The sequence below is a fragment of the Argiope bruennichi genome, chromosome 1 (genome assembly GCF_947563725.1).
Source record: "Argiope bruennichi chromosome 1, qqArgBrue1.1, whole genome shotgun sequence".
Taxonomy (NCBI): Eukaryota; Metazoa; Arthropoda; class Arachnida; order Araneae; family Araneidae; genus Argiope; species Argiope bruennichi.
Genome location: NC_079151.1, coordinates 18,935,678 through 18,948,930, shown reverse-complemented (window position 1 = coordinate 18,948,930; position 13,253 = coordinate 18,935,678). Strand labels below are relative to the sequence as shown.

At 28.9% G+C, this 13,253-nt stretch overlaps 1 protein-coding gene across 4 annotated transcripts in view; it reads left to right on the top strand.

The window, feature by feature from the left end:
• The window catches only part of LOC129968090 (paired box protein Pax-5-like), a 157,034-nt gene that overhangs the window by 129,017 nt on the left and 14,764 nt on the right, over positions 1-13,253 (top strand). For 2 of the 4 annotated variants that reach the window (XM_056081937.1, XM_056081936.1), the window contains exons 7-8: positions 10,085-10,237; positions 12,045-12,230. The exons of 1 other annotated variant lie outside the window; for it this stretch is intronic. In XM_056081937.1, the coding sequence (XP_055937912.1) occupies positions 10,085-10,237; positions 12,045-12,230 (339 nt within the window). The remainder of the gene's footprint in view (positions 1-10,084; positions 10,238-12,044; positions 12,231-13,253) is intronic. One more of the 4 variants, XM_056081938.1, reaches the window with a different exon arrangement.

The following is a 13,253-nucleotide window of genomic DNA, read 5'->3' as shown; positions in this document are numbered from 1 at the left end:
ATTTTTTAATTGGGTTATTCCTATTCTGAATAGTTTAATATCTAGGCCATGCAGTAATAGATAGAGCGTTGATATGGGGGCCAGAACTGGTTGTTCAATCCAATTCAGAAAATGCAATACTACCACTTTCTGAGGGGTTATTCAACATAATGTCTTGTAAAATCGCTCCCTTTTTAAAAATGTGTTTAACATTTGAACAATTCGCAGTAAGACAATTTCAGAGGGAAGTTTTTGCATATCACAGTGCTTCGTTAAATAAAGAAAACACCATCTAGTTATATGTTAATAAACAAATAGCTAATTTTTTAATAACAAAATTTTAAAAAAAATTTGAAGCAAAAAATCTATGGTTTGAAGAACATTATGGAGGATAAAAATAAAAAGAAATTATCATTAATAGTAGTAAATGAAGATAAATTTTATTGATTTAATGTAGATTTAGTAGTTAGGAAAATTCTGCTACTCTAAAAATACCGATATGAATATGCAGTAATATATGTATGTCACTGTTTCAACAAAATTTGAGTTTCGCAATGGCTTCTCAAAATTTTAAAAACTATTAACGATGATTTTCAACTAACATTTCAACTCCAGCTGTTTGACACTAAGCATACTTATTTACATTATAAGCATACTTAGCAATTATATTACTAGGATTTTGAAGATTACATTTTATTAAACAAATTTTATTAACGGATTAGGGCTAAGTATTCTTAATACATAATACATATGAATAACATGCACATGCACGTATACATTATACATTTCTTGGTACATAGGAATGATTTACTCACCTTCAAAAAATTTAATAGTGAATTATTTTTTCAAAATTAATAAAGTTATTAACTGATGAATATCTAAGATATTATTCACCTATTTGTTATCCTTTCAAACATGTTCATTCATTATACATGTATCAGCAGCATGTGTGAGTGCACAGGGTAATATACATTAGGCAAGGCAACCCTCTTTTATTTCATATTCGCTATACCACAGAAAAGTTATCAATAGGTGAAATATATAATTAGTGGTAAGAATAACAAAAGTTTGTATTAATTTTCGAAATGTTTACATTTTTTTCTCATTTTTTTATAGCATTGGCTCTTTAAGTAATCTATTTTTTAAAATATAATTCTTGAATCGAAGAAAAACAACAACTACAATTTTAAAGAAGGACAAAAATATGAGAAATAAATATAACAATATCAATCTGAAAGGCTTACAAGTGTTTTACAGTTTGAATAAAAGAAAAAACAACTTTTCACATAGATCTTTCTTTTTTTGCTCCCAAGCCATTTGCAATATAAATTGTATTCAAATTGTCAAAGTTTTTCACTTTTTAAAAAAATACCGTTTTCAGAAATAAAAAAAAAGGGCTGGAAAGAAGAAAAAAAATCGAAATAGAGAGGCGCGGGGAATCAAACCGACTTTTCACGTGCGGTCGTGGCGGAGAGCGAAATCCCATCGCGCACTCCCGCTCAGAGCCCGTCATGCTAGAAAGCCTCAATTTCCTAGTTGGCTGGATGTCTTTGTTTGGCGTGCGCTTGGCCCGTCCGTTCCCAGAAAAACGTGGTGCAAAAATATTAGTGATGGTTCGGGGCTTTCGCTATCATGTTCGAACACCCTGTGAGTGCATCCTTCATGGAATTAATAATAGCCATCACCAATAGTTGACTTATTTTTAATTAGCGTCTGAAGCTTTTACTTGCAAACAGCAAAAATGTAATTTATTTTGATGGTCTAAATAAAAGCTACTTAGTTTTTACTGCATTTTTTTTTGTCTGTTGTCCCCAGTAATTTTACGCCAAATTTAATTGGCATACAGAATGGCTAGAATTGGCTTTTGGCTAATGGTTTTTGGATTATAAAAAATATTTTTTTGTCATTCGACAGCCAGATCATGGTGATATGTACCCCTGAACAATAGAAACGACTAAAAAGAAAAAGGAAAAAAGAAAAAAGCATTTGAAAAGAAATGATCTTTTCTAGAATTTTTTATCTTATTTCTATTAACTAAATTGAAATTTGGATTTTTAAGACAATTTTCAAAAGATCTGTTGCACTTTTAGCACAATTTATAATTTTTAGTTAACACACGTCATATAAGACGAAATAATCATATCATCACGACTGAAATATCTTTATATTGAGTACTATCCATTATATTGACTTGTTCCTCATTTTTGGAATTTTTTGTCGAAATATACTTTGTTGACATTCTTATAATGCTTTGTCCCACATCTTCTTCTTTACAATACTCTGAACAAGGATAATTCTAACCATCCATTGTACAAAATAATCTTCTTCTTAAATGAGCTATAAATTTGTATTATTTATGTTACCGTAAATATGATTAATCCGATGATAATGTATAGTTAACGGTGATTATTCATAATCACCCTTTAACTTGTTGGTGATTATGAGAAATCCCCAGTAATTATACATAATCAGAAGTTTATTACATTTATTGCATTATATACATCTTTACTATTTATCTCTTGCTTGTGTCTATGACCTTAGATTCATTGAAGGAATTTAAAATTTAGAAGTTATTTCAAAGAATTAATTAAAATCATTTTTTAAAACATTGAAATAAATAAGAATAAAAGAACTAAATAGTCATAGTTAGATTGTAGAGACAAACTTTTGTCAATGGTATAAAAATCACTGATTTCAGAAAAAGGTATCAGATTTTTATAAACATTAATACTTTCCTTATAAATATTTTGGGAACAACACATAGAAACTTCTTTCCTTAAAAATATACAAAGTATTTTTCTTTAAGGAAATCAATTCGAAATTTCAAAATATAAAAAAAGAAGAAAATCACCGTTTAAATTAAATTTATTTTCATAGAAATATTTATTTCTTATTTGTATTTTTTAATTCTAAAAAAAGGCCATTAAAAGTAGTTTTAATTTCTACAAAATTTAATCTTCTGTGTATATCTGTTCCACAGCTCTGATTTGTAATAAACTGAAATTTTTTAAAATTATATATTGAAGTGTGGATATTTTTTCATTTAACATCAAGAAAATATATTTGTTAAATATTATAAATATTTAAATTTTTGTTATGTTAAAAAAACTCACGAAAATTTACAATCTACTCTATTAATAGGTAAATACTAGGGTACTTTCCACAAACAATTTTTTATCTACAAATAATTCAAAGATTAATAAAAAAAAAGTTTTAAATTTACCAAGACCGATTTCACGTTTTTTTTTTTTTCAGGGTATAATATTACAAGCATTATAATTGTTTCGGTATTTCATGTGAATTGTTAGATGTGCATAATAGATAAAATAAATTAACCTTTTCAAATTCTTTTTTTTAATTGGAAAAATAAACCATATTTAACCGGAATTTCCCCGAATCATGCGCCAAATATGGAAACCTCCCTCTTCCAAAATAGCAGCAAAAGGTCTCTTAAGCCAACAGAAGGCCAAAGTAACCAACCATCAAATTCGAACAAGACCCGTGTCAATGGATCAGTCGCTTCGACTACTCAATCTTTCGCGGGCATCTTTTCGGGGGACCTGGCCCCTTGGGGGGCCCGTCCCGATGACAGATGTTGCCAGCTTTTAAATCTCCGCGATAAGGATAACAAATCTTACAGACCGCTGCCTCTCTTTCCCGGCGTTATAAATGAGTATTTGTGCCTTCGCTCGCGGAAGTGATTGTTTGCGGGCTGCTGTTGTTAGATACTGAGAGGTTTCTGGACCGGAATGATTTGATTTGCCTGATACGAGCTTCAGATAAGCTCGTATCAGGCAAGGTTCCGGATCTTTACTCGGAATAGAATTTTATTATAATTATTTATTTGTTTTTTTATTTTTTTAAATAATTATTTGAAATTTTTTAGACTATGTCTTGATAACCTAATAATAATCGCAAGTGGAATCATGCGAAAACTCATACACAACTTGCTCCGATTTCTCAATGTTTAGGTGCAAAAAGGCTTTTAAATACCTATTTTCAGTTAAAAAACTTTTTAAAAATTTATGTGATTTGATGATTATTCTTAATTTATTTGCCAGTTTCAATAAGGATTGTTTAATTAACTTTTATTTTCAATCATGATATTTTTTAATTAATTTTCTTTTAATTTTTTAAAATTTTATTGATATTAGGAATATTCTAATTTCTTATTTATCTCGCAAGTTTTGAATAGCAAAAAGGTGTCAGGATAATCGGGAAAGCTCGATCGGTTGTAGGGGGAAAAAATGAGAAATCTTATTTTAAAGAAATTAAAATAAAAAGTATTGCAAAATGGGTGTGTATTTGCAAGTGTTAGACAAAATTCTATACTTTAAATAAATTGGTATAATTTTATTGTAGGTCAAGATACCAAAATAAAAAGAATAAAAAATGTAAATTCACACAAAAAAATCACATATATCTTATTTTTATCAAGAACCTATATCGTTTCAACAGGAGTGTTGGATTAAAATATTCACGGACCAAATAAAAAAGATCTATGCGAGGAAAAAAAAAGATTTTTATAGAAACGTAGTTTCATTTCAAAAATATGGTATAAAAAAAGAAAAAGATCCATGGTAAAGTTAATGCTTTCCTACTAAAACTTTTATTTATTCATTTGTTTTTTTTTGCTGCCATTTTTACTATTTTGTGAAAGCTAATCATCAGTTAGTTTCAATCTGGTAGGAAACTTATTTCCTTCCGTAAGTGAAAATAATTGCTTAGTAAGTACTTCAAATATGTAAATAACTTCATATGTCCATTTTTGAGCCTAGTTTGCAAATATTTGTAAAATTCAGGCATCCATCCTTGTCAAACTCTACACTGAATCTTGCTTTCACAACTGAATGAAAAAGAATCCCAGTTATTTCCATTTACACATAATTAAGCAGTTATTCGATATCATTAAAAATAGCAAACAATAAAATCATTTCTACCAAGGATTTAAAATCCTGGCATCGTGTTTCCAATTCATTTCTTAGGTTCAAAATTCTTAGTTGCTGTGTTTGCTTTAATAATTATACATAATTAGGAATTAAGTATAATTATTAATAATTATGCATGATTAGGAATTTTAAAGCTATGATACATTTATTAAAAATATTGTTCCATATTTTTATGTTACTGGGCTGCAAGGATATTCGTTGTTCTGTCAAATTTGCCACTTTTGTTATTCAACATTTAAAAAAAAATTAGTAGCTGAAAAAGTTATTTTAAAAAGGTATCAAAAATTGATAAATTATCATTTTTAATTCAATTTCTTCTCCGTTGTAAGTAGTTATTTTGTTTACTTTCGTAGTCCTGTGTCCCTGAGAACCGTTCTTCTAAAAGAAAAGAGGTTTCAAAATCTTTTTTTTTTTTATTCAATAAAAACATTTTCTATAAAAAAACAAACATTTTCTATAAAAAAAAAGGCTTTACAAGTTCTTGTGTAGAAATAAGAAACCTTGGACTGAAACCGTTAAATAACACACAATTAAGAACAAATTCAAGCAAAATCGTTTTTGTTTTTATTATCTCGTGTTTTGTCTTAACCTGACTTTTGTCTTTGAGTTTCCGACCGTGTCATTCCACGTTTCATAAGGATTACTCAGTTACGACTGTGCACAGAAATGTTTAGTAAAGGGCAAATTAACCAAAACAAAATATCATTCCCGTGAAAAAGAAACACACACACACCACAAAAAAGTAAGAGTTGAGAGCCTTGTCAAGCCGAATCCTCCGTTCCCACCCTGACAAATTCTTGTCATCCTTGCTCAAGAGCGCCAGTGAAGCGTGTACCATGAAGAGCTCTCATTTTCCGGTTCTCCAGCAAAAGTTACTCCACACTTCTTAGAAAAACAGCTAAATGCATTTTGTTCTCACACGATGATGGCCTGTCCAATCCAGATTCTGAGAAATGATGCATTTCTGGAGAAATTTTCTGCATGAATTGTTCCACTTTATTATGACTTCGATCAGATATCGAAAAAATACAATTTGTATTCCTCTTAACCTGATAATCGCTTTCCATAACTTTCGAATAGCGTTTTCTAAAGTTTTTTGGTGTGTGTGTATTCTTAAACGCTTTTGGAAAAAAATTTAAGAATCTCATGGTAGTTTATTATATATATATTTAGTTAGCTCTTTTTATTGTGCTTGAATTATATTAGCTAGATCTTTAAATACACTTAATAATAAAGCTATATTAATTCGTTTGAGATCACAAATAGATGTGCTAGACTTAACTAAAATAAAACTCTTGAATTTTCTGACTTAATTATCAATAAAAGTTTGAGTTTCGTTGTTTATGAGGTTTTTACCTACTTCCATGAAATATGTCTGGTGATAAACTGAATCACTATTTTCTACCAGAAAAGCATTTGGACTTTTGAATAGGACTGTTTACTATGATACATTGAATTGTGATTATCTTCTTCACAATCAAATTGACATTCATAAACTTTATAAAACTGAAATATAGTATATTCCCGAGTATCCGACCCAAAGTGGCAGAAGGGTAGGCTAGATAACAAAAAAAAAAAAAAAAAAAAAAATCAGATTAACCGGAGTTCTAGGAGCTCATTTCTTTGTCCAACAATACCAGAAGACAAGATTTTTATACCGAAAATCATTGTTATAATACATATTTCCTTACTTCTTATTGAGTATTAAACCCACCATTTATCTCAAGACCCGTAGAATGTGAATGCGGCCCGGTGAATCATAGAAGAAGTTACTGGTTTTTGCTATTACACCAGAGTCTAGTCGCTGTATAACGCGTAGTTTCTTCCATAGTCACTACAACTTTTTTTCGGTTATCACCCATTTTGAAAACATCACTGTGGTACACTTAAAAAAACATTAAGCATACCCCAAGAACAATTTACTAATGCTATGCAGTTATAGTCAGGAACAGTGGCGACAATTAAGGTCTGTTACACACTGACGAAACAATAAACAACGAGCAGAACGTTGCTCTTTACCTGTCATAACTTGGATTTTGCACATGACACGTAGGAAGATCGTAGTTGATATCCGCTTCTAGCGCCTTGCCAATGTTGCCAATGCAAGTCTTGCCTTCCTCATTTAATTACGACAAAAGAAAAATAGGCCGGATAATCGCGATCAGGATACTCGAGAATGTACAGTATTTAGTCGTTATATAAGTTAAGAATAAGATTTTATTCTAATTTGCCGCTTTCTTAGCATCCAAAATATTGACTTTGTGGAAAATTTATTGTCCTTTTACTTATGTCTCGTTATAGGAAGGAGAGAGTGACATTTAAGTGTTTCGAATCAAGATCCCTTAAACTATGAATTTCAAACCCATACAAACCCAATCTTGCATTAATTTCGGAGTGAACGAAAATCTTTTTAACATTAATAAATAAAAAAGTTCATTAAAATCATCCGCATTCCAACCAATGCATTGAAATCTTTCAAATGAATTAGTTTGAATAGATTTTTTTCTATGTATAATTGACCTGTTTCTGTTTTTAACATTAATAAATAAAAAAAATTCAAAAAAAAATCATTGGCATTCAAACCAATGCAATAAAATCTTCCAAATGAATTTGTTGGAATAAATAGGTTTTTTCTATATATAATTGGCCTGTTTCTGTTTTTCAACTTACAATTGCACTAATTTCTTTAAATTTTAATTTGAGTCATTGTAAAATTAGTTTTTATAGAAAATGCTTAAAGCCAACTGAATTTGGCATCGAAAAAGCTTCAGAGCCCTTATTTTAAAATTTGAGTTTTCGTTATTGTGTTATAAATGCGTAATATGCTTTAAAAAAGACCTAAGGCTCTTCTAAGAATATCATATACATATTTGTCTATCATAGGATCACTTCATTGTAAAACTCTTCTAAAAACCAATTAACTGATTATTCTGGATTAAATTATTTTATGTTAAATTAAAATAAGAAAGCTGAACATATATAACGTTTTGAAGCGGAAATTACACAGTTTTATCACAATTATTAGATAATTGAAAAAAAAGTCATACAATTAAAATAAATAAATAATCTTATCAACTTTTTTAAAAGTTACTGTTTCTACTGATTCAGAATAAATCGTTAAAAAAGTTATTCATGAATATGCAATAAGTATCAAAAACAATAAACTCTTAAAATATTTTATAGTAAGAATAAAATAGTATTGATTTTATTTAAAAAGTTTAAATTTCAGTTTATTTCTGAATTTCCAGATACTTTTTAAGAAAATCTAAACTGAGGAATAGTGCAATATATATATTTTACAAACTTAATTTTTTTCAATTTGATACGTTAATTAACTTTAAACAAAATTTTCTCTAAAATCGAGATAAAGAATGAAATGATATATCTACATTAATTAACATTTTAAGCATATAACGAAAGCTATGTGCAGAAAGAGTTGATAATTAATAAAAAGCTAGTTTCAGTGGTACTGGCAATCATTTTTGGAAAGCTTTTAAGAAAGCATTTTGAATTAATTTGTTAAGTTACAATCGAGAAAATTCATTCTAATAATAAATAAAGAAAATCAAGTTATTTATGAGACTTTGTATTAAAAAAAAATCTACTGCATTAAAAATAATTCATCCCAATCATAAATAAAGAAAATCAAGTTATTCATCAGACCTGCATTAAAAAATTGTGCTCTGATTTCATTAAAGACGTGAAAACTTCGCAAGTATCTCCCTTTTAACGGTAAAACGTCGGCGTCATTCTCGTTTTTTACTCGTTGGTGTTCCCTCCTTAATTAACGGTCGATACAGCATTTGAAAGAACACTTAGAAGAAAATAGAACAATTCAGATGCAAAATCTAATTACTTTTCAGACCTGAAGCACAATTTGTCATCGAGAGGATTCAAGGAAACATAAGCTGACTAAAGAAAGGAAATGAGAGGGACAGAAAAAAAGTCTTCAAAGTACTAGAACAACTAAACTCTACCAAACGAAGTTTTCTTCCCGTTTTATTCGTTTCTGAAAGTTATTGTTTCTTTTTCATTGACTACAATAACTCAAAATCTCTCAAGCGCGAATAGCAAAATTTTTCCTTTTTGGTGTATTTCAGATCTAAAGAAAGTTTTGAACTGTTTTCAAACGCTGCGAGGGGGCTATGTAAAAATTGTACCAATGAAAATAAATTCAGAATTGCGAAATTAACTCATTTCTATAAAATTCAGCTAAAAATGAAAATATGTGGTAATAATTCAATAAAAAAATTTGTAAAAATAAACTATAACCATTACTTTAAAATAAATTCTTATTTTCTAAAAAAATATCTATTATTTTTAGTAGTTTATGTAATATGTTTGCAATGGAATTGAAAAATGTTAACAGCAAATGACTCAAATGACTATATGTTTGAAAGTTATAAAAATATACTTAATAGTATCATTGAATATGTTAGATATATTATTAGTATTCTAACATTTATTTAATTACTATTATTTTCAAAATATTACGTGCATAGGTGAAAGTCATAAAGATTTAATAAAACAAAATGGATATGTTAAATATATGCATTTCAAATAGCTAGCTTTTGAATTCATATATTTAGTTCCTTTATTATTTAAATCTCATTTATCTATGTTCAGACAATATGAATTTCATATCTAGATAATATTAACTTATTTCATATCTGAAAATTATAGTTAAGAGATATAATTCAACAAATTATTTTTCTTATTAATAATTTTGTTTTAAAATGTCTGAAGAATTTTGAATTCGAAAACTATTTATGTGTACTTTACAGCATATCTCTAAAACTTCTCCAAGTATTGCTGAACGTTTTTTGAATTCTCGGCACCAATGCTATAATTTTACTTGATTTATTAACGTATTTTAATCAAAGCAGGTTCTTATTTTTCTTAGTATTAATAATTCTAAGCACTCGTTAACACTAAACAACATCATCTGTGTACATTTTCATTACTTATAATTATATAAACATTGTTCAGAAAAGTAGTTCACGAATCAATGGATTATGAATAGCTTTTCATCAAACTTGAAATCAATATATATAACATCAATTAAAATGGTTTGAAGAATATTGAGTGGTTGAAAAAGTATTATTTGTGTTCAACCTGGGTTCCAGAAGACTCACTGTTTTCATCGTTCCACGCAGATCAGTGCAATAGGCCGCCATCTTTGGTTGGCCATTTCGTCCCCTCGTCCAGCAGCTCAGGATTGGGCAGTTTAAGCTTGCAAGACAAATCTTTGCTTGGGGTGTCCGGGTCCTTACTGGACCCTTCAACCTTGTCTCATCACTATCAGCAAGGTACAGTTGTAAATACTTTTCTTCACTCTTCGAAGAAGTGGTGTTGGTGTACTCCACAGTTGATTAGCGGTGGTGGTGCAAGGGGTAGTAGTTTTACTTGGTGACGGTGTGTAAATAATGTTGTGGTTTTGTATTTTTCAGCATTGTAAATTTCAAGGGTTGGCATTCACTTTTTTTCAGGTACTGAACAATACTAACAAATCTGAGCACATATTTTAGGAAGTAAACTATTTAGAATTAATTTCTTACAGAAAAGTTCAAGATAAATGTCTTCAGGTTTGTAAGAAAGAAAAAAAAAATCCAACAATTAATTAATTATCTTTGTTGGTTATTTCATGAAGCATGTAATTTAGCTATATGTAATTAAGCAAATGATAGTTAAATTATATCCAGAAGACATCCTATATAAAAGCAAGAATCTATCTAGCGACTAAAAACACATTCAGTTAATTAGTAAAAAAATATATTCATATCCTAATTGAATTTAAACGGCATTACTTTGCTGGTTATGCTCAAGAATTTTGAGCAGCTGTGCAACGTACTTAGTTAAATAAGGATTCTTCAATTCTGATTCTAATTTAAAAAATTCTGATAAATCGTTATTCCCATTGAAAAAAGTTTATACATTTATAATTTAATTATATAATATAAGTAATGCCCGATTCACTATAAATAAAATCTCAAAATTGCTTTGCTTCATCACAAAGTACGTTTATGTAGTTTTAATACAAACAGATATCGCATAAAATGTACGATAAACTGTACGAAAAAACAAACACAACATGATTGTTGTTCAAAAATCAATAGCATGTGCGTTCTAATAATTTTAACTTCATGTTAATTCAGCAGTTGAAGCTTCAATATCCCTTTCTTACACTATACATAGATCTTTTTCATCTGTATGTTTCTCGTCTGTAACTCAATCTTATGTTTCTAACCACTGCTTTTGCATGAAAGGCTTAGCATGATTTAAAACATAAATTAATGTATATAATTTTTCTTTCCCTTATATGTTTGCTCGCTAACTGTATATTTGTTTGTAACAAGTTTGTGTTGTAAATTCCTTGTTTATTTTAAATGATGCAGAATCAGTCCATCTTCAATATTGTGGTTATATTTATTACCTTGACCTTATCTAATAGTTGTTGATTATTTTTATAAAACAATTTGAATACTTTATAAAAACTTAATTATTTTAAAGTTATATTTTTCTACGATTCAAATATTTGTTTTAATTATTCTGCACATTAATAATTGTAACATTTTAATAAGATTTTTCATATTTAACAGTACTGTTATTTAAATTGAATAAGCCAGTAAAATATTATATTTTTATTTTAAATATTTGGTTATTTTGATGATAATGATTATTTTTTTCTGATTTAATTATTTTCCTCTTTAAATTTAGTAATTATCAGTTGTAATTTTTCCAACAATTGATTTAAGATGGACTGAAAATAATCTTTTTCCTTTGTTATAACAAGTATGCCTGAATAAGGATTGAAAAGAGAAATGGGTTTTTAAAATCATGATCAAGATAATCAAAACAAATTGTACTGCTCTCTTAAGATAATAATTTTGCACTCAAAAGCAGCTTTCATTCTAATGCAGTAGTTTATACATTTTTCTAATATATTCTCAGGGAAAATAAAAACTTTTGCATTCGTTATCAAGAATATAATCCTTATTCAGCATACGCTTTGATTCTGGCTCATTTGCTGACCTGTGTAGTGTTTGTGTTTAACAATACCCCGATATGCATGTTGCATGTGTTTTGTGACGTCGGCTTTTTTTCCGTCGCATGCAGTAGTGAGTAGTGAGGTGTGCAGTCGTTCCTCCACCCCGAGGAACGATCATCAGCTCATAGTGTCGTCCTCGGAAGCACCCTCCACCACACCTGTCTCGTCCTGCCTAACACTGCTGCAGCCCCTGCATGCCGCCAGTGCCTCGCTCGATCCCTATGCAGCGACTTTCTCCCCTACACAGTTCCAAGGTAACGTATGCACCAACAATATTGATATCAATTACGAATAAATCAACACAGAGTATAATTTGTGAATATCATCAATGTGATGTGTCAACGATATCTCGAAGATTGATCAACTGTACAAAACATAGGAGCAATGTACATAGTATAATACAATAAGGATGATCGAATTTCGTGTATAAATGTACAATATATATATACAATGTAATTTAAAGAACTCATACATTTATTCAAAATGTAACAACTTGAGCAAAAATGCTTAATTCATCAGGGGAAAAAAATATGATAACTAGTTTCAAATACAACAGCTGTCTATATTTCGTATCTCTGTCTCTGTATAGTTAAACAGCGAAAATTGTTATCGGAATTTGTGCTAACTTACTGAACCGTACAAATTATAAAAAGATTACAGTCTTTCAGAAATTGGTAAGTTGTGCTATATTGGTTCTCAAATATGTAGCTTTCAAAATTTTACTTGTTGGAAATATATCAATAGACATGTTAATATGAATATCAAGCAGAATTTTTGAAAACTTTTGATATTAATGCTAAATAAAATTTGAAACATTAAAAAAAATTGAAGATTTTTGTAGAAAGTAAGCTATAACTTTTTTTAAATATAATCTTGTAGCATATAAATAAATCAGGTTAGGAATTATTGATGGCACAAATTCTCTTAAAGATCGATCAAAGAATCCGCTGATAAGAACCTAAAGTGAAAACGTACTTTCCATGTTTTTCCCTTTTTAAAAGTAAGAATTACCTAACTGAATTATTTATTAATTCAAATTAAGTAAATTAATTTAATTGTCAAAGGAGAATTTAGAAATTCATGAATGATAGTGTTGAAAAACTATATTTCTTTTTTCTTAATCTTAAAAAAATGTTATAAAGTCAAATAAAATAATCTCATTTGATTTCTTTTTGTCATAATGATTCATACTTTTTACCGGATTAGGAATTAACCATGGCCGATCTCTCTGATTTTTGTCTTGCAAAATTTGTCTAGCACATCTTCAACCTTCAACC